General features: G+C 41.0%; 1 protein-coding gene across 2 annotated transcripts in view; it reads right to left on the minus strand.

The window, feature by feature from the left end:
* The window catches only part of LOC133630256 (rho GTPase-activating protein 29-like), a 142,887-nt gene that overhangs the window by 115,590 nt on the left and 4,389 nt on the right, over positions 1–22,908 (minus strand). For both annotated transcript variants that reach the window (XM_062021729.1, XM_062021730.1), the window contains exon 2: positions 19,754–20,139. In XM_062021729.1, the coding sequence (XP_061877713.1) occupies positions 19,754–20,081 (328 nt within the window). In that variant the 5' untranslated portion in view covers positions 20,082–20,139. The remainder of the gene's footprint in view (positions 1–19,753; positions 20,140–22,908) is intronic.

Below are 22,908 nucleotides of genomic sequence, written 5' to 3' on the forward strand. Positions count from 1 at the left end.
TTTTTTTGAGGTAGTCTGTCGTAACATTTTTAGGACTCTCTGTACATATAATTTATACACACAGACACATTTTTTTCTCTCAATCTGGCCCCCCCGAGTCAAAATATTTGCCCAGCTCTGCATTAGACATAGTCTGAAGAGTGTGGAGATGTCCTCACGGTTGACCTGACACTAGCGGAAGCGCATAAACAACTTCTCACGACGGAACTCAGTGGTGTGTGCGTCACTGGCTGTGGCCAGGCAATAATATCCATCTAAGGATGCACCGCCAGTCTAAAAATACATGAAATGTCTTATTTTGTGGGGCTGGCGCTAGGAAACCCCACTGGGGGATCATTCTCACAGGCCAGAGCTATTCCGGACTTGGGAACTGTTTCAACTTCTGCAAAAAAGCCCGTTCACTACAGCATGCGAGTGCAGAGGTGTGTACCGGGACAATGGTGTGGTCACGCTCACGTCACTGACCAGTGGATGCAGCTGTGAAAGGGAACCAGAAGCTAAATATCGCTCTGCTCCGTGTAATAAAAGACAAAAAGAAGGGGAGGGAGTGACGTTCTTTCGGTCACTTTTCAGCGGCCGACCGGGGGCAATGAAAGGTTTGAACTTTAGTGATGCAGCACCGGGACAATGCGGCCATAAATTCAAGAGGGATATAAATAACTTGGTACCAGCCATTGAAAGCTAACAATGTGTTATCTGTCTCCGTGCTTGACCTGAACAATGAGACTTTGAAGGACCACAATACAGACAAGACACTCGTAAACGTGTTAGCATTTTAGATCATGCTAACGAGGCTAGCTTCATTCACACTCCTGCAGACATCGCACCGGGCACGGTTTAGTCAGTACGAATTACTTTAGTTATATTGTAAAACTTACAAACCCCGTTTCCATATGAGTTGGGAAATTGTGTTAGATGTAAATATAAACGCAATACGATGATTTGCGGATCCTTTTCAACCCATATTCAGTTGAATATGCTACAAAGACAACATATTTGATGTTCAAACTGATAAACATTTTTTTTGTTGCAAATAATCATTAACTTTAGAATTTGATGGCAGCAACACGTGACAAAGAAGTTGGGAAAGGTGGCAATAAATACTGATAAAGTTGAGGAATGCTCATCAAACACTTATTTGGAACATCCCACAGGTGTGCAGGCTAATTGGGAACAGGTGGGTGTCATGATTGGGTATAAAAGTAGATTCCATGAAATGCTCAGTCGTTCACAAACAAGGATGGGGCGAGGGTCACCACTTTGTCAACAAATGCGTGAGCAAATTGTTGAACAGTTTAAGAAAAACCTGTCTCAAGCAGCTATTGCAAGGAATTTAGGGATTTCACCATCTACGCTCCGTAATATCATCAAAGGGTTCAGAGAATCTGGAGAAATCACTGCACGTAAGCAGCTAAGCCCGTGACCTTTGATCCCTCAGGCTGTACTGCATCAACAAGTGACATCAGTGTGTAAAGGATATCACCACATGGGCTCAGGAACACTTCAGAAACCCACTGTCAGTAACTACAGTTGGTCGCTACATCTGTAAGTGCACGTTAAAACTCTCCTAGGCAAGGCGAAAACCGTTTATCAACAACACCCAGAAACGCCGTCGGCTTCGCTGGGCCTGAGCTCATCTAAGATGGACTGATGCAAAGTGGAAAAGTGTTCCGTGGTCTCCACATTTCAAATTGTTTTTGGAAACTGTGGACGTCAAAGAGGAAAAGAACCATCCGGATTGTTCTAGGCGCAAAGTGTAAAAGCCAGCATGTGTGATGGTATGGGGGTGTATTAGTGCCCAAGACATGGGTAACTTACACATCTGTGAAGGCACCATTATTTATGAAAGGTACATACAGGTTTTGGAGCAACATATGTTGCCATCCAGGCAACGTTATCATGGACGCCCCTGCTTATTTCAGCAAGACAATGCCAAGCCACGTGTTACATCAACGTGGCTTCGTAAATAAAGAGTGCGGGTACTAGACTGGCCTGCCTGTAGTCCAGACCTGTCTCCCATTGAAAATGTGTGGCGCATTATGAAGCCTAAAATAGCACAAGGGAGACCCCGGGACTGTTGAACAACTTAAGCTGTACATCAAGCAAGAATGGGAAAGAATTCCACCCTGAGAAGCTTCAAAAATGTGTCTCCTCAGTTTCCAAACCTTTACTGAGTGTTGTTAAAAGGAAAGGCCATGTAACACAGTGGTGAACATGCCCTTTCCAAACTACTTTGGCACGTGTTGCAGCCATGAAAGTCTAAGTTTATTATTATTTGCAAAAAAAAAAAAATTGTATGAGTTTGAACATCAAATATCAATTGAATATGGGTTGAAAAGGATTTGCAAATCATTGTATTCCGTTTATATTTACATCTAACACAATTTCCCAACTCATATGGAAACGGGGTTTGTACAAACGTTGCTCCGAGTGACTAATGAAGAATCCTTTTGAGCAGCAACGCTATGGACGGCTATAAGACGGAACGGCACTTTACTTCCGGTTGAAAGCTCAGTCTGGGGCACAGCAGCACCCGCAGTGAACAAACTCGTCCAAAAGATGGCGCTGTAGCACAAACAATAACACACCTTTTCAGTGTCTTTGCTTGTGCTGTTTTTGTTTTGGCCGTCAGCGAAGAAAAATCCATAAATTAACCGCAACGTTTTGTAAGACAATGAGACTTTAAAGGCCTCTACAGATGACAACCACGATAAGGACAGACACTTGTAAACGTGTTAGCATTTTAGATAATGCTAACGACGCTAGCTTCGTTAAATTGCGATAGCACTGACGAACATGCAGGAAAACACTCCTACAGACATCACACAGGGGACGGTTTAGTCAGTACGAATTATTTTAGTTATATTGTAAAACTTACAAACGTTGCTCGGAGTGACTAATGAAGAATCCTTTTGAGCAGAAACGCTATGGACGGCTATTAGACGGAATGGCGCTTTACTTCCGGTTGAAAGCTCAGTCTAAACGGAAGGGCACTGCAGCACTTGTCCAAAAGATGGCGCTGTAGCACAAACAATAACACACATTTTCAGTGTCTTTGCTTGTTCAGTTTTTTTTTCTTTTTTAAACTATAGCGTTATGGCCGTCTGCGAAGAAAAATCCACAAATTAGCCGCAACGTTTTATAAGACACAGGAAAAAAAGTAGCGGCTAATTGTCCGGAATTTACCGTACAGCAAGAGGTTGCCTACAGCCACGTCAGTTATTTGCTTTTGTACTGAACTCTGCGGTTAATTGGTGCCACTTGGAACTAGCAGGGCATAAAGTACGTTAGCCACGTTAGCTATGTGGTATTCCTATAGCAGGCCTGGGCAATTATTTTGACTCGGGGGGCCAAATTTAGAGAAAAAAATGTGTCTGGGGGCCGGTAAATCTATTTTTAGTAACACTAATACAAAACCTCACAATAATGTCTGATTGAACGCTTAAAATGTTATGACAGACCGCCTAAAAAACAATGGAATTTTACTTTTTTTTTTACTGAATAAGACACCCAGAATGTACATGAAAATAATGAAAGTGGGATTGACAATATTTACTATGAAGGATAAAACACTGAATATTGACAACATACTGTATGAACGTCACACCCCCTCTCCATCCACATATTTTTTTTATATAATATTTATTAATTCGATAAGGAAATCATAATACAAGTACCGCCCCCGCCCAAAGAAAATTACAATAAAAAATATAAACAAAATATATAAAATTTAACAATTAAAAAATTTTTTTTATAAAAAATACAAAATTCGATCGACATATTTTACAATCAAGCGAAATGCAACAAAAATGTAACAAACAGCGAAATATGAACGCGAAGGGTAAAAAGTAAACCCACCTACGGTCTGATATATCTCATATATCACTAAGCTTTAGAACTTTGTCTGTCCCTGACACCCGCATTTTCAGGCTCGGTCTGGAAACACTCTGTGGAAACGCTCCCCGCCCACACTGCTTGGTGCCTGGTCTGAGCTGCTGTGACTTACATTACTATAGTAACTAATTAATTACCATAGTAACTAGTATATCATGCAAAATAGGGATGTCCGATAATGGCTTTTTGCTGATATCCGATATTCCGATATTGTCCAACTCTTTAATTACCGATACCGATATCAACCGATACCGATATCAACCGATACTGATATATACAGTCGTGGAATTAACACATTATTGTGCCTAATTTGGACAACCAGGTATGGCGAAGATAAGGTCCTTTTTTAAAATATTAATAAAATAAAATAAAACATTTTCTTGAATAAAAAAGAAAGTAAAATAATATAAAAACAGTTACATAGAAACTAGTTATTAATGAAAATGAGTCAAATGAACTGTTAAAGGTTAGTACTATTAGTGGAGCAGCATGTGTGCTTACGGACTGTATCCCTTGCAGACTGTATTGATATATATTGATATATAATGTAGGAACCAGAATATTAATAACAGAAAGAAACAACCCTTTTGTGTGAATGAGTGTAAATGGGGGAAGGAGATTTTTTGGGTTGGTGCACTAATTGTAAGTGTATCTTGTGTTTTTTATGTTGATTTAATAAAAAATAAAGACCCGATACCGATAATTAAAAAAACGATACCGATAATTTCTGATATTACATTTTAAAGCATTTATCGGCCGATAATATCGGCAGGTTGATATTATCGGGGATGGGGGTGGGGGTGGGGGGGAGGGGCTTGGGGGCGTGGTTGGGGGGCGTGGTTATTTACAGCTAGAATTCACCAACTCGAGTATTTCATATATATATATATATATATATATATATATATATATATATATATATATATATATATATATATATGAAATAGTTGACTTTCAGTGAATTCTAGCTATATATATATATATATATATATATATATATATATATATATATATATATATATATATATATATATATATATATATATATATATATATATATATATATATATATATATATATTTTATTTACATAGAAAAAAAAAAATACTTGAATTTCAGTGTTCCGGTGGCTATCCATTAGATGGCAGTATTGTCCTGTTTAACTTCTCCGTTCATTGGGCAGGCAAGCTGTTTATATTGTGGGAAAGCGGACGTGAGAACAGGCTGTCCCCACTCAGTCTCAGGTCCGCATTGAGCTGGAGGGGGCGTGGCCTCCAGCTCCGGCTGAATACCGGGAGTTTGTCGGGAGAAAATCTCTGCCGGGAGGTTGTCGGGAGAGGCGCTGAATACCGGGATTCTCCCGCTAAAAACGGGAGGGTTGGCAAGTATGGGTTAGAGTGTCCGCCATGAGATCAGTAGGTTGTGAGTTCAAACCCCGGCCCAGTCATACCAAAGACTATAAAAATGGGACCCATTACCTCCCTGCTTGGCACTCAGCATCAAAGGTTGGAATTGGGGGTTAAATCACCAAAAATGATTCCTGAGCACGGCCACCGCTGCTGCTCACTGCTCCCCTCACCTCCCAGGGGGTGAACAAGGGGATGGGTCAAATGCAGAGGACAAATTTCACCACACCTAGTGTGTGTGTGACTATCATTGCTACTTTAACTTGAACAAAAGTGCAGATTGCAACCATTGAAATACTTTGTATAGTCCAGGGGTCGGCAACCCGCGGCTCCGGAGCCGCATGCGACTTCTTGACCACTCTGATGCAGCTCAGCTACATACATGCCGACCCCCCCGATTTTCCCAGGAGATTTATGGATCTCAGTGTCTCTCATAGATTACTCCCAGGGAAAAAAATAATCCTATTTACACTCTAATTACTAAATAAAGGGCATGCCCTAATTGCACTACAGTAATTGTCCTCTATAGCATTTACATACAGCGTGCCAGTCCAGCCACATGTTGCATGTTGTTATTACTTGCACACACAGGAGACAGCAAAGCATAGTTACTCATCAGCCACACAGCTTACACTGACGGTAGCCGTATCAAACAACTTTAACATTGTTACGTTACAAATATGCGCCACACTGTGAACCCACACCAAAAAAGAATGAAAAACACATTTCTGGAGAACATCCCACCGTAACACAACATAAACACAACACAACCATTACCCAGAATCCCATGCAGCCCTAACTCTTCCGGTCTACATTATACACCCCCGCTACCACCAAATCCCCCCACACATCAACCCCCCCCCCCCCTCTCCGTGCGTTGGTTGAGCGGAAGAGTTAGGGCTGCATGGGATTCTGGGTATTGGTACCGTCAGTGTAAGATGTGTGGCTGCTGAGGTAGTACGCCTTGCTGTCACTTACGTGAGCAAGCTGAGATTGCATTCTACGTGTGGTTGAGCAGGTACACTGTTAGGGCAGACTGTAGAGGGCGCCAAATGCAGTGTCATCACGCTCTGATATTCGGGAGTCTCCCGTGAAAAATGAGAGGGTTGGCAAGTATGACGCTATCAAGCGCCATTCATTCAAAACTCGTGGGCTGCACTAACATTAAATTTCCAGCATTTAAGCTTTGTATGTGGTGTTTTTCATTTTAAATTTTAAATTTTTTATTGTGGCTCCCATTACTTTCTTTAATTTGTGAAACTTGCCAAAATGGCTCTTTGAGTGGTAAAGGTTGCCGACCCCTGGTATAGTCCAAGACTTCCGGTCATTAGAAAACATCACCGCACATCATAATGGCGGCTACACTTTCCATCTTAAAGATCTAAAGAAAAATATTTGGGAATGTCCGGCGGGCCGGATTGAAAAGCTTAGCATGCGCCTCACTTTGCCCAGGTGTGGTCTATAGAATACACTTGCTCTCAAACATTCTCTTCTGAGGCTTTTGGAATTAAGTTTAAACACAACGCAGCCTTAATACTTTCCTCAATAGTGCACGGTTTGTTTTCAACGTCCTAATCAGGCTCAGTCCCCTAAATCTGCCTTTTCCTGTATTTAGCCGGAACAAGCCCTCCAATGGGAATACTCAGTCACATGTCATCAGCACGTTCGCAGAACTCAGCCTGTGTTTACTGAACCATCTTTAAAAAAAACCAGGGCATTCAGAAGTAATATCATTTTACAGCGAGGGCTGATTATGAACCGGTTTCTTTCGTCAGGCGGTGAGAGTTTGACAGCTAATGGCAGGCGTTGTGACACAGTAACATTACTAGGAAGTCTCTCAAGCTCGAAAAATGTTGCAATTCCCACTTCAAGGAGAGTAGATCCCCGTCTATTCCAGGTACACCATTTACCCCCTTGCATATTTGTGGATTGCTTTCTGTTTTTCATTGGAAATAGTTTGTATTGTAACTGGAAAGACTTGCTGTCAATTCACTCGACATTTCCCAGCAAGATGTTACGACAAGACGTGGTGTTATGTCTCTATATTGTAAGTCTGTAGTTGCTTTTTAATTAGGATGTAACAAATACCTGTATTAATGACAAACCGTGGTCAATTTCCAGACGGTTAGTATTTTAATTATCGTAGAACTCTGATCAATACGGCTCATTTACTTAAGACCCAGCCAGCGCTTGGGTTGCATCCATTTATCCATCTACAAAACCTAAAACCAGTGAAGTTGTCACGTTGTGTAAATGGTAAATAAAAAGAGAAAACAATGATTTGCAAATCCTTTACAACTTATATTTTTGTGTAGTCTTCATTATAACACTTATATAAGACTTTTAAAGTCATTTTGATAGTAGGCTAATATAGCTAATATAGAGACTTACATAATGTGTTGCCTTCATTATAACACTTATATAAGACTTTTAAAGTCATTTTGATAGTAGGCTAATATAGCTAATATAGAGACTTACATCATGTGTTGCCTTCATTATAACACTTATATAAGACTTTTAATTTTTTGCGTCTCCAGACAGATTTTTCTTTGGTATTTTTGGTCCAATATGGCTCTTTCAAACATTTTGGGTTGCCGACCCCTGGTCTGGTCACTACCACAATGCTATTACGGACCCTGGTATCGGTACCCCTCCCTAATTATATATAGTTTAAGAACTGTTGTATCTGGTTAACTGCAATGTAAAAATTACTTTGTGCACGGGCGAAAGAGTAACACGTCCTTTTATGTAATTGTGCATGAAGGTGCAGATTGCAGACGCCCTTACGGATCCGTGAGTCACGCCACAATGGCGTTGTCCACAACCTGGAATGTGTCAAGGAAGTAGACTTGGTAATCTGTGCTAAACCGGCGCCTCAAGTGCAGCCCGGAGTCATTATTGTAAAAAAAACATAATTCATTCGATATTAATACATTCACTACTTTGCATAGAACACAAAGCTAAGAGGTTTTGTTCAGATAACTTAGCACAGGGGTGTCCAAAATCAACTGCCTCCTTAACATCCATCCATCCATCTTCATCCGCTTATCCGAGGTCGGGTCGCGGGGGCAGCAGCCTAAGCCGTATCTTGTCCTTTCGGTCATAACCCAAAGCTCATGACCATAGGTGAGGATGGGAACGTAGATCGACCGGTAAATTGAGAGCTTCGCCTTCCGATTCAGCTCCTTCTTTACCGCAACGGATCGATACGTTACTGAAGACGCTGCACCGATCCGCCTGTCGATCTCACGATACACTCTTCCCTCCTTTGAAGTACTTGAACTCCTCCACTTGGGGCAAGATCTCTTCCCCAACCCGGAGATGGCACTCCACACTTTTCCGGGTGAGAACCATTGACTCGGACTTGGAGGTGCTGATTCTCATGCCAGTTGCTGCAAACCGATACTTCTTCACAACAACGGACCGATGCGGGGTCCGCATCATTGCAGACGCCGCGCCGATCCGCCTGTCTCTTCCCTCACTCGTGACCAAGACTCCCAGGTCCTTGAACTCTTCCACTTGGGGCAAGATCTCCACCCCCTTAACATTCTAAAAATAATATTTCCCAGGAACAAAAATGGACGAAACGAGCTAAGTAACGGGAAAAACTTGAAATGTTGACGCTAAAAACTAAGGTTCCACTGTGTATTTTTTTTTTCAAGCCGATACAGACAACTTCCTGCTTCTGAAGACCGATACTGATAACTTATTTACATAAATCATTTTTCGAATGTAGATTTAACCTTTTATTTGCAGTTAAAGTACCACTGATAGTCACACACACACTAAGTGTGGTGAAATTACCCTCTGCATTTGACTGATCCCCTTGTTCCACCCCCTGGGAGGTGAGGGGAGCAGTGAGCAGCAGCGGTGGCCGCGCTCGGGAATCATTTTGGTGATTTAACCCCCAATTCCAACCCTTGATGCGGAGTGCCAAGTGGCTCTCATTTTTATAGTCTTTGGTATGACTCGGCCGGGGTTTGAACTCACGACCTACCGATCCCAGGGCGGACACTCTAACCACTAGGCCACTGAGCAGCGGCTTTCAAAACCCTGTCGATGCTGGCGTTTCAGGTGGCTGATCAGGTTTGATGTGTTGAAGCTAGGGCTGCAAAATTAATCCAATTTGAATCGCGATCACGATTTCGGCAGCTACGACTAAATGAGGGTGATCGTCTGCGAAATTAACATTGATTGATTGATTGAAACTTTTATTAGCAGATTGTTTAAGTCGGGGTCCACGTTAATCAATTCATGGTAGACATTTACAAAACAGGATCTGCTGCATTTCGAACTGAGTAAGTTCACAACCAACAAGTCAGCCAACCACCAGGGGGCGACCGATACACAGTATCGCGATACTAATCAATTGAAATCGGTACTATACCACCTTTCAAAAGTACCGGTACCGCTTTTTCATCTGAGTGCCACTTTGCGGCGGTGACTACAGAGCAGGGGAGACCTTTCGCTTCACGAAAGGTCCGTAAAGCTCCGCTCTTTGGTTGGAAAGACGAGGCCGTCGATTAGTTACAACTTTGGTCACTTTATTTATAATTTCCACAACCGGACATCCACCATGCTATTAACTCTCCTGCACATGCTAGCGCTACCTCTCACCTACTCACCCCACATACTGCCATTCTTAAAGGGGCACACACACACACACACACACACATACGCTACTCTCACAACAGCTGCTTTAAAACACGCCTCCCCAAATGTGGCGATTAGTGTTACCACCTTTGCTTCAAACTTAGGTAAATATTTAAATAATAAGCATTCAGATCTACACAAGGAGTTACAGAGAGTGACAGGTAATAATGTAGTTGTTACAACTGTCCTGCTGTTCGGTCCGGTGCAGACTATAGTTTATATTTTAACCTTGAAAAATTGTTCTTTGACAAATTTTTGGTATCGGGACAACCCAAGTGACAACACAGGTTGTAGGTAGATCAGCATGGAGCTCCCGAAAATAAAATGCGTTATTACATCGGTGCCGTCCCTACCCACAGGGTACCAAAAGGCACGCATTTTAAAACCACAGAAATGACCGCACGCCTCGCCGTTCTCTAGGCACTCCCGCTCGTTTCCCGAAACGTGGATAAACCAACAACAAGTGCCACGTTATCGACGCCAAATTTAATTACAATGAGCTCGGGGGAGCTCATAATTAATTCCTCATAATCGGCATGACAATTATCTGTCCGATATTTATTGTGCACCCCTAACAAAAACACAAAGCTGAAATAAAGGCTGTTTTTTTCCCTTAAAAAAACAATATTTTGTATTGGCTTCAAAAGCGCCCTCGCATCCTTTGATTTTCCACGGTGCGGCCCTCAGTGGAAAAAGTTTGGACACCCCCGTCTTAGCATACACTGAACCCACTTTAGTTTGGTTTTAGCATTTTTAATCCTTGCTGGGTATACACTCATGCATATAATCACGTTTCATCCAACATACTGTATATTAACGTTGTTCCCCGAAGGTAGACCTGGGCAAAATACGGCACGCAGGCCACATGCGGCCCGTTCCAATTTTCAATCCGGCCCGCCGGACGTTCTACATAATTTTTTTTAGACCTTTAACATCAAAACCGTCATCGCCATTATGATGTGCCGAGCTGTTTTTAAGTTTAGAACTACAGAAAGTATTTCAATGGTTGAAATCTGCGCTTTTGGGTGTTATACAAGTTATTACGGCAGACCTGGGCATTCTGCAGCCCGCGGGCCACATCCGGCCCTTAGTGCGTCCCTGTCCGGCCCGCGTGACGCCAATCATAAATTACAAAATAAATTTTAAAATGTATCTATGTCGAGTGTGCAATACAACGGTGCTGCTTTTGTTTTGAAAAGCGCTATTTGTATTACTTCCGTGTGGATGTATGCGCGTGCGTGATTGTGAGTGAATGTGAACAGCTGCAATCACAAATTACAAAATAAAGTTGAAAAAAAACATCTGTCATGCATGCAATACAACTGTGCTGCTTTTATTTTGAAAAGTGTTATTTATGGGTGTATGTCCGTGTGTAACCTGTGAGTGAAGGTGCACAGCGACAAGTGATGCCCGGTTACTCCCGAGACGCTAAAAAGAGAAAAGTTGATGAGGAATGGCGTGTTTTCAACAAGACAGGGACTGCCAAGCAACGTTCCCTCTAAGGTGCGCGCCTGCGCAATTGCGCACTGCTCAAGCGTCCTCTGCGCACAGCAAATATATGCCGCGCACCAAATCAAATCCCATCTGAATTCTAAACAAAATAAACACATTTATTCTGTGTAATTTTGCAATGCAACTCTGAGTGACAGTGACAACAAGCGGCCCTAACGGTGTTCATCAAAACCGTTCAATTGAACACCGTTCAATTATTGTAACGTCTATGGAGATGCTTCGAGGACATGAATTATATCGATCACTTTATTGAGCAAAATTGTTTATATTGGGCCATAACCACACCAAAAACATGAGTAAAAAACTTCTATCTCGAAAAACTAGTCATTTTCTGCCGTACAAACCAGGCCAAAACCAACTTGTCATCTGTCACCAACACGCACAGTATTAAGCCACCGGTGCGTTTATGGCCACACAAAAAGTCGGACAACTCAAACACCACACAAAGTTACACTATGACTCCTCAGTCATACGTGTGCTTATTTTACTGTAATTTATTATTAATGTTAATTTATTGATATTAATCATGGAATGCTGTTACTAGAGAAAGTTACAGGAATGCACACTTCATCCTATGCTTACATTTCATTGTGCAACATGAGGATGTTTAAGGGGAACTAAATGTGATCTCTGAAAGGGGTACAAATTATTTCCAAAGCAGTGCTTTTGGTATAAAGTTAAGTTAGGTTAAATGAAAGTATTATTATTATATTCATTATTATTATTATTATTATTATTATTATTATTATTATTATTATTATTATTTGTCTTACGGTATATATCAAAAATAATATTGAGCAAAATTTTATTGAAATATTGTCGATGTGGCCCTCCAGCAGTGCTCGGGTTGCTCATGCGGCCCCCGGTAAAAATTAATTGCCCACCCCTGCATTACGGTAATCTACGTCATAGCAGCTCAGACCAGGAGCAAACCAGAGTGGGTGGGGTTTGTTTTTAGCACGGCCAGCCCGAAACATGTGTCAGAAACATATGCGGAAGCAGATTTTTATGAGATAATATATCATATTGTAGGTGTTTATTACACTTTGTTCATATGTTGTTAATATTCAGTGTTTTATTGTTCATAGTTAATAATGTAAATCCCACTTTCTTTATTTTCATGTACATTTTGGGTGTCCCATTCAGTAAAAAAACTGTAGAATTCCATTGTGTTTTTTTTGAGGTGGTCTCTCATAACGTTTTTAAAACTCTATCGGACATTGTGACTTTTGGTGTTAGTGTTCCTGGAAAAAAAGGGACCCAAACACACATATTGTACAGCAGGTTTTTACAGTTAAATGTGTATAAATAATTCATACACACATACACATTGGCACACCAGACACACTTTTTCTCTCAATATGGCCCCTTAGTCAAAGTATTTGCCCAGCTCTGCCCGAGGGGAAACTGGGTAAAAGCTTAACCTATTGTTACTATAACAATCTACAAGGTTAATACAGTCCGCTTCTCTTTCTTCCCCTCCATTTATCTGCTTTCTTTTGTACTTCAAGTTATCATTACATATATGTTTTGTTGCATTTATAACAATGATATTATTGATAATAATTATTGTTATTATGCATTATCAATAGTGCCGTTTCTATTGGTATTTGGACATCCCTGTCTTAGCATACACTGAACCCACTTTAGTTTGGTTTTAGCAGCTTTAAAGGCCTACTGAAATGATTTTTTTTTATTTAAACGGGGATAGCAGATCCATTCTATGTGTCATACTTGATCATTTTGCGATATTGCCATATTTTTGCTGAAAGGATTAAGTAGAGAACAACGACGATAAAGTTCGCAACTTTTGGTCGCTGATAAAAAAAAAGCCTTGCCTGTACCGGAAGTAGCGTGATGTCACAGGAGGAAGGACTCCTCACATTTTCCCCATTGTTTACACCAGCAGCGAGAGAGATTCGGACCGAGAAAGCGACGATTACCCCATTAATTTGAGCGAGGATGAAAGATTCGTGGATGAGGAAAGTGAGAGTGAAGGACTAGAGTGCAGTGCAGGACGTATCTTTTTTCGCTCTGTCCGTAACTTAGGTACAAGCTGGCTCATTGGATTCCACACTTTCTCCTTTTTCTATTGTGGATCACGGATTTGTATTTTAAACCACCTCGGATACTATATCCTCTTGAAAATGAGAGTCGAGAACGCGAAATGGACATTCACAGTGACTTTTATCTCCACGACAATACATCGGCGAAGCTCTTTAGCTACGGAGCTAACGTGATAGCATCTTGCTTTAACTGCATATAGAAACAAAATAAATAAACCCCTGACTGGAAGGATAGACAGAAGATCAACAATACTATTAAACCATGGACATGTAACTACACGGTTAATAATTTCCAGCTTGGCGAAGCTTAACAATGCTGTTGCTAACGACGCCATTGAAGCTAACTTAGCTACGGGACGGCGGCGGGCGTTGTAGCTTTCGACGACACCCCGGCCGCCATCAGAGTTGGCAAGAAACATATATTTCCCCAAAGTAACGTACGTGACATGCACATAGCTGATGTTTGGAAGCCAAAGCTGTACTCACGGTAGCGCGTCTGCTATCCATCTCAAAGTCCTCCTGGTTGTGTTGCTGTAGTCCGCCGCTAATACACCGATCGCACCTACAGCTTTCTTCTTTGCAGTCTCCATTGTTCATTAAACAAATTGCAAAAGATTCACCAACACAGATGTCCAGAATACTGTGGAATTTTGGGATGAAAACAGAGCTTTTTGTATTGGATTCAATGGGTCCGAATACTTCCGTACCAACCATTGACGTCACGCGCATACGTCATCATACATAGACGTTTTCAACCGGAAGTGTGGCGGGAAATCTAAAATGTCACTTTATAAATTAACCCGGCCGGATTGGCATGTGTTGCAATGTTAAGATTTCATCATTGATATATAAACTATCAGACTGCGTGGTCGCTAGTAGTGGCTTTCAGTAGGCCTTTAATCCTTGCTTGATACCGTTTTTGTATCCGACATAATTGGATGAGAACATATTGGAACCTACATACTGCATTTCCTTCAATAATAGTTGTCAGGAGCACATTTTGTCGTATTGTACAGTGCAATAACCTCTTTACTAGAAAACTGATAAGACTGTTTGAAGGGCCGCGCAGTCAAGGCCGCCATGTGACAAAATTGAAAGGTGTGTACAACACTTGACTGACAGCTTCAATTGCATTGTACGACCTTTTTGTTGCAGAAAATAAATGCTGCCTTCACTTCACAATTAGCGACAGAAACATGAAGCGTTGACAAATGGTGTAGAACACGTTGGCAGATCGTTGTAGCGACATTCTAACCTCGCGAGCAAACATTCAACACTGGGGTCCAAACTTGTGATTTGCATAACTCGAGCATTCGTCAAGGCTTCTTCTTTCTGTCAGGTAAACATTTGTTTCCGTATTGTGATTAATGGAACTAATGCGTTACTGTAGTTTGTTTACTTCAGATTAGGATTGTACGGTATACCGGTACTACTGTAGTACCACGATACTAATGAATCATATTCGGTAAACAAATATACTATATAGCAGAGGTGGGACCAAGTCATTGTTTTGCAAGTCTCAAGTCTTTGCCCTCAAGTCTCGAGTCAAGTCCCGAGTCAAGACAGGCAAGTCCCGAGTCAAGTCCAAAGTCAAGACTGGAAAGTCTCAAGTCAAGTCCCAAGTCCTGCATTTTGAGTTTCGCGTCCTTTCAAGTCCTTTTAACCACAAACTAATATATTTACACAGATTGTATATGCTTTTAAAACGCTGTATTTATTTATTAAAACAAGTGCATTTGAAATTGCAGTAAAAAAAAAATAGTGCTGACAATGCACTTCATAATAGTACTTTTAACCAGTCATTTTAAACATTTAACTCATTCCTTTGCAGAATAAACACATTTGAAAAAACAAGTGCAACTGTACTTATTTGCACAAAAGTGTCAACATTGTATTTCCATGGCATATTGCATTGTAACTAGTTCCACAGCAGTTTCTATCCTGTTCTTACCTTATCTCATTGATCTATTGGTTTTATTCTGAATCCAGTGAAACGGATTGGTGGTTTTAGCTGATATAAAGACTTTCAGGTGTTTATATATGTTTATGTTTAAGTACAAAGCAAAACTATACCTCAATGAAAATGCACTCCGTACTCTATACTGCACCTTGGTACTGCCATACCTTACATACTGTGTTGAAGTATGGGGGAATACTTACCAAAACACAATTCATCCTCTGATCATATTACAGAAAAGAGCAGTGCGGATCATTCACAACGTTGGTTATTTAGAACATACTCATAATCTGTTTATGCAATCAAAGTTGCACAAATTTGATGACCTTGTTAAATATAATACATTAATAATCTTATATAAAGCTTTTAACAAATTATTGCCACCTAATCTACAATGTTTTTTTATAAGACGAGTGCAAGCTCATAACTTGAGAGGCTTTGGATATTTCTTATTGCCGAGAGCTCAAACCACTCGTAAACGTTTTTGTGTGTCTGTATGCGGAGTAAAACTATGTTTTTGTGTGTCTGTATGCGGAGTAAAACTATGTTTTTGTGTGTCTGTATGCAGAGTAAAACTATGTTTTTGTGTGTCTGTATGCGGAGTAAAACTATGTTTTTGTGTGTCTGTATGTGGAGTAAAACTATGTTTTTGTGTGTCTGTATGCGGAGTAAAACTATGTTTTTGTGTGTCTGTATGCGGAGTAAAACTAAGTTTTTGTGTGTCTGTATGCAGAGTAAAACTATGTTTTTGTGTGTCTGTATGCGGAGTAAAACTAAGTTTTTGTGTGTCTGTATGCGGAGTAAAACTATGTTTTTGTGTGTCTGTATGCGGGGTAAAACTAAGTTTTTGTGTGTCTGTATGCAGAGTAAAACTATGTTTTTGTGTGTCTGTATGCGGAGTAAAACTATGTTTTTGTGTGTCTGTATGCGGAGTAAAACTATGTTTTTGTGTGTCTGTATGCGGAGTAAAACTATGTTTTTGTGTGTCTGTATGCGGAGTAAAACTAAGTTTTTGTGTGTCTGTATGCAGAGTAAAACTATGTTTTTGTGTGTCTGTATGCGGAGTAAAACTATGTTTTTGTGTGTCTGTATGCGGAGTAAAACTATGTTTTTGTGTGTCTGTATGCGGAGTAAAACTAAGTTTTTGTGTGTCTGTATGCAGAGTAAAATTATGTTTTTGTGTGTCTGTATGCGGAGTAAAACTAAGTTTTTGTGTGTCTGTATGCGGAGTAAAACTATGTTTTTGTGTGTCTGTATGCGGAGTAAAACTATGTTTTTATGTGTCTGTATGCGGAGTAAAACTATGTTTTTGTGTGTCTGTATGCGGAGTAAAACTATGTTTTTGTGTGTCTGTATGCGGAGTAAAACTATGTTTTTGTGTGTCTGTATGCGGAGTAAAACTATGTTTTTGTGTGTCTGTATGCAGAGTAAAACTATGTTTTTGTGTGTCTGTATGCGGAGTAAAACTATGTTTTTGTGTGTCTGTATGCAGAGTAAAACTATGTTTTTGTGTGTCTGTATGCGGAGTAAAACTATGTTTTTGTGTGTCTGTATGCGGAGTAAAACTATGTTTTTGTGTGTCTGTATGCGGAGTAAAACTTTATTTTGTGTGTCTGTATGCGGAGTAAAACTATGGAACAAACTGGACTTACAACACAAGCAATGCCAAATTATTAATCGATATAAACTACCGTATTTCCTTGAATAGCCGCCGGGGCGCTGATTAATTTAAAACCTCTTCTCACTCCTGCGCTTACCAAAAGCATGCGGGATGGGCAAGCATGCGCTAATTATTTTAAAACCTCTTTTAACTTTGGCGCTTACCTTATCATGAAAAGCACATTTAATAAAAAAAACTTTATTAAGGTCTTACTTTTACTTATAAATGATGTCCATGTGCAGCTGCTTCTGATCAAAGGCAGTCTTCCTTATCTTTCTTCAGTTTTAAAAGTCTCTGGAGATATTCCTTTAATTATTACCTCCTGCTTCGATTGAAAGTCCAGTTTAGAAAACTGTTTTATTTTAGATATGTAATCCTCCATGGTAAATTTAATGACTCAAATTTGACCCGGCGGAAGTGCCAGGCATGCGCTAATTATTTTGTGAAACAAGTTTGACCCGGCTGTAATTCTAGGCAGGCGGATACTATATTCCCGGCGGCAATTCAAGGAAATACGGTATTATACAAACATGGGGTCTGGTTCAAATATAGAGATGAGGGTCTTTAATTTGACCTGCTGTTGTACTCTGTCTCAAAGTGTTAACATGTGCTCAATGTTTCCTTACCATTATTGCTATGTTGTCTATTACCATTATTGCTATGTTGTCTATTACCATTATTGGTATATTCATTATTCCTACATTGTTGATACAAGTGATTGTTACAGTGTAATAATTATTGTTACCTGTGGTAATGCCACTATGATACAACACCTGTATTATAATCCTTGAACAAAGTGAGAGTGAAACTCATGTGAATAATCACTGAATGGAGAACTGGGGGTGGGATTAAATAAATTATCTTCTTCCCACTCCCTTTCAGGCAAAACTGGACAATAATGCACTATATTAATTTATATTATTATGTTTTGTCAACTTGTACGTCTTTGTCATTGCCTGAAATAAATAAATAAATGGAAAAAAAAATGAAAAAAAAAATTTGACAGACGCTTTATCCAAAATGACATACATAAAAAATACATATAAAACAATCACTGTAAACATGATCATTTAAAGGCCTACTGAAATGGGATTTTCTTATTTAAACGGGGATAGCAGGTCCATTCTATGTGTCATACTTGATCATTTCGCGATATTGCCATATTTTTGCTGAAAGGATTTAGTAGAGAACATAGACGATAAAGTGCGCAACTTTTGGTCGCTGACAAAAAAGCCTTGCCTGTACCGGAAGTAGCGTGACGTCACCGGTTGTGGAGCTCCTCACATCTGCACATTGTTTACAATCATGGCCACCAGCAGCGAGAGCGATTCGGACTGAGAAGGCGACGATTTCCCCATTAATTTGAGCGAGGATGAAAGATTTGTGGATGAGGAAAGTGAGAGTGAAGGATTAGAGGGCAGTGGGAGCGATTCAGATAGGGAAGATGCTGTGAGAGGCGGGTGGGACCTGATATTCAGCTGGGAATGACTAAAACAGTAAATAAACACAAGACATATATATACTCTATTAGCCACAACACAACCAGGCTTATATTTAATATGCCACAAATTAATCCCGCATAACAAACACCTCCCCCCTCCCGTCCATATAACCCACCAATACAAATCAAACACCCGCACAACACACTCAATCCCACAGCCCAAAGTACCGTTCACCTCCGCAAAGTTCATACAGCACATATATTTCCCCAAAGTTACGTACGTGACATGCACATAGCGGCACGCACGTACGGGCAAGCGATCAAATGTTTGGAAGCCGCAGCTGCGTACGTACTCACGGTACCGCGTCTGCGTATCCAACTCAAAGTCCTCCTGGTAAGAGTCTCTGTTGTCCCAGTTCTCCACAGGCCAATGGTAAAGCTTGACTGTCATCTTTCGGGAATTTAAACAATGAAACATCGGCTACGTGTTTGTGTTGCTGCAGCCGGCCGCTAATACACCGCTTCCCACCTACCGCTTTCTTCTTTGCTGTCTCCATTGTTCATTGAACAAATTGCAAAAGATTCACCAACACAGATGTCCAGAATACTGTGGAATTTTGCGACGAAAACAGACGACTTAATAGCTGGCCACAATGCTGTCCCAAAATGTCCTCTACATACCGAGACGTTTTCAGCAGGATATTTTGTGCGAAATTTAAAATTGCACTTTAGTAATCTAATCCGGCCGTATTGGCATGTGTTGCAATGTTAAGATTTCATCATTGATATATAAACTATCAGACTGCGTGGTCGGTAGTAGTGGCCTTTAAAAGGCATGAATTGGCAATGGCCGATCCCGTATTTCTTCACAAAAATTGTCCAATATCGATCAGTTGCTGATTGATAGGCACATTCCTAAACGGTATTGTCCCTCATGGTTGAACTTTCTCTCTCTCTCACACCATTCGGGCTATTCAACAATTTCTCACATTTTTTAAGCCGATTCTTTTCAACACTAGAGTGCCGTCATCCAGACTCGTTTTTTGCAAGAAGTCCCTAAAAACAGCAGCAGCGCTCCTGTAAATCCCACAAAAACAACCCACCCTGCATGCCTCCGCTTTCATGAAACGTCGCCCCTAAAACAGTTCAGTTGACCAAAGCTTACCTGCGAAGTTGAAGGCCTCTTTCAGATGAAGCAACACTTCGGCAAACTTGCGTATGTCGTCGACCGTCTGCCAGATGTAGTTGGGGTCCGAGGCGGAGTTGTCTAGGCTCCGCGAGTGCATCGGGGGGCCCTCGGGGGCCCTTGTCGACATGGAGGCGCTCCCGGCCGTCGTCGTACTGATCGAGAAGCGAGAGCTCCCCAGGGGGACCGTGGTTTCTCCTCCGCCGCCGCCTCCACTACTGCCACCTCCATCACCGCCACCTCCACCTCCACCACTGCCGCCTCCGGCTCTTGCACCAGTGCTGTGGTGCTGGATGGCAGCCAGCATGCTTCCTTGGTCCAGTGGTTTCAACGCAGGGCTCACATCCAGCACGGGGCGAGGGTTGCTGCCAAGAGATGACATCGCCGAGTGTTTTTTTTTAGCAGGCAACTTTGGTTTCATAATAACATTCCAAAGAAAGACAATAAAGAATCTGCAGAGTGTATCAAAGTTAGCGATCATAATCAACAATAGCATTAGAACAACCTCCCGTCTGTAGAGTGCAAACATGCAACCACAACAATAAACATAACGCTGTGAATACATTATGTAAACAAAGACCAGGAACTACATTATATTTCTGAAGGTAATGGAGAAAATATGTAAACATTGACACATTTTTGGCTGAAATTGTCATAGCTCTTGTTGCAAGCAGTGACCCGCATTTACTACATTTGTGGTCCTTGTTTGGACCGAACCAGTTTGTGTGTAACATCCACATTTACTGCATTCATGGTCCTTATTTGGACCGAACTAGTTTGTGTATAACAGCCATATTTACTCCATTCGTAATCCTTTTTTGGACCAAACCAGTTTGTGTGTAACATCCACATTTACTGCATTCATGGTCCTTGTTTGGACCGAACCAGTTTGTGTGTAACATCCACATTTACTGCATTAGTGGTCCTTGTTTGGACTGAACCAGTTTGTGTGTAACATCCACATTTACTGCATTAGTGGTCCTTATTTGGACTGAACCAGTTTGTGTGTAACATCCACATTTACTGCATTCGTAGTCCTTGTTTGGACCGAACCAGTTTGTGTGTAACATCCACATTTACTGCATTAGTGGTCCTTTTTTGGACCGAACCAGTTTGTGTGTATCATCCACATTTACTGCATTCATGGTCCTTGTTTGGACCGAACCAGTTTGTGTGTATCATCCACATTTATTGCATTCATGGTCCTTTTTTGGACTGAACCAGTTTGTGTGTAACATCCACATTTACTGCATTAGTGGTCCTTTTTTGGACTGAACCAGTTTGTGTGTAACATCCACATTTACTGCATTAGTGGTCCTTGTTTGGACCGAACCAGTTTGTGTGTAACATCCACATTTATTGCATTCATGGTCCTTATATGGACTGAACCAGTTTGTGTGTAACATCCACATTTACTGCATTCATGGTCCTTGTTTGGACCGAACCAGTTTGTGTGTAACATCCACATTTACTGCATTAGGGTCCTTATTTGGACTCAACCAGTTTGTGTGTAACATCCACATTTACTGCATTCGTGGTCCTTGTTTGGACCGAACCAGTTTGTGTGTAACATCCACATTTACTGCATTCGTGGTCCTTGTTTGGACCGAACCAGTTTGTGTGTAACATCCACATTTACTGCATTCGTGGTCCTTGTTTGGACCGAACCAGTTTGTGTGTAACATCCACATTGACCGCATTCGTAGTCCTTGTTTGGACCGAACCAGTTTGTGTGTATCATCCACATTTACGGCATTCATGGTCCTTATTTGGACTGAACCAGTTTGTGTGTATCATCCACATTTACTGCATTCGTGGTCCTTATTTGGACTGAACCAGTTTGTGTGTAACATCCACATTTACTGCATTCGTGGTCCTTGTTTGGACCGAACCAGTTTGTGTGTAACATCCACATTTACTGCATTCGTGGTCCTTGTTTGGACCGAACCAGTTTGTGTGTAACATCCACATTTATTGCATTCATGGTCCTTGTTTGGACCGAACCAGTTTGTGTGTAACATCCACATTTACTGCATTCATGGTCCTTGTTTGGACTGAACCAGTTTGTGTGTAACATCCACATTTACTGCATTCGTGGTCCTTGTTTGGACCGAACCAGTTTGTGTGTAACATCCACATTTACTGCATTCATGGTCCTTGTTTGGACCGAACCAGTTTGTGTGTAACATCCACATTTACTGCATTCGTAGTCGTTGTTTGGACTGAACCAGTTTGTGCGTATCATCCACATTTATTGCATTCATGGTCCTTTTTTGGACTGAACCAGTTTGTGTGTAACATCCACATTTACTGCATTCGTGGTCCTTGTTTGGACTGAACCAGTTTGTGTGTAACATCCACATTTATTGCATTCATGGTCCTTGTTTGGACCGAACCAGTTTGTGTGTAACATCCACATTTACTGCATTCATGGTCCTTGTTTGGACCGAACCAGTTTGTGTGTAACATCCACATTTACTGCATTCGTAGTCCTTGTTTGGACTGAACCAGTTTGTGTGTATCATCCACATTTACTGCATTCGTGGTCCTTGTTTGGACTCAACCAGTTTGTGTGTAACATCCACATTTACTACATTCATGGTCCTTGTTTAGATCGAACCAGTTTGTGTGTAACATCCACATTTACTGCATTCATGGTCCTTGTTTGGACCGAACCAGTTTGTGTGTAACATCCACATTTACTGCATTCGTAGTCGTTGTTTGGACTGAACCAGTTTGTGCGTATCATCCACATTTATTGCATTCATGGTCCTTTTTTGGACTGAACCAGTTTGTGTGTAACATCCACATTTACTGCATTCGTGGTCCTTGTTTGGACTGAACCAGTTTGTGTGTAACATCCACATTTACTGCATTAGTGGTCCCTGTTTGGACTGAACCAGTTTGTGTGTAACATCCACATTTACTGCATTCATGGTCCTTATTTGGACCGAACCAGTTTGTGTGTAACATCCACATTTACTGCATTCATGGTCCTTGTTTGGACTGAACCAGTTTGTGTGTAACATCCACATTTACTGCATTCGTGGTCCTTGTTTGGACCGAACCAGTTTGTGTGTAACATCCACATTTACTGCATTCGTGGTCCTTGTTTGGACCGAACCAGTTTGTGT

Source organism: Entelurus aequoreus, linkage group LG15 (assembly GCF_033978785.1).
Source record: "Entelurus aequoreus isolate RoL-2023_Sb linkage group LG15, RoL_Eaeq_v1.1, whole genome shotgun sequence".
NCBI lineage: Eukaryota > Metazoa > Chordata > Actinopteri > Syngnathiformes > Syngnathidae > Entelurus > Entelurus aequoreus.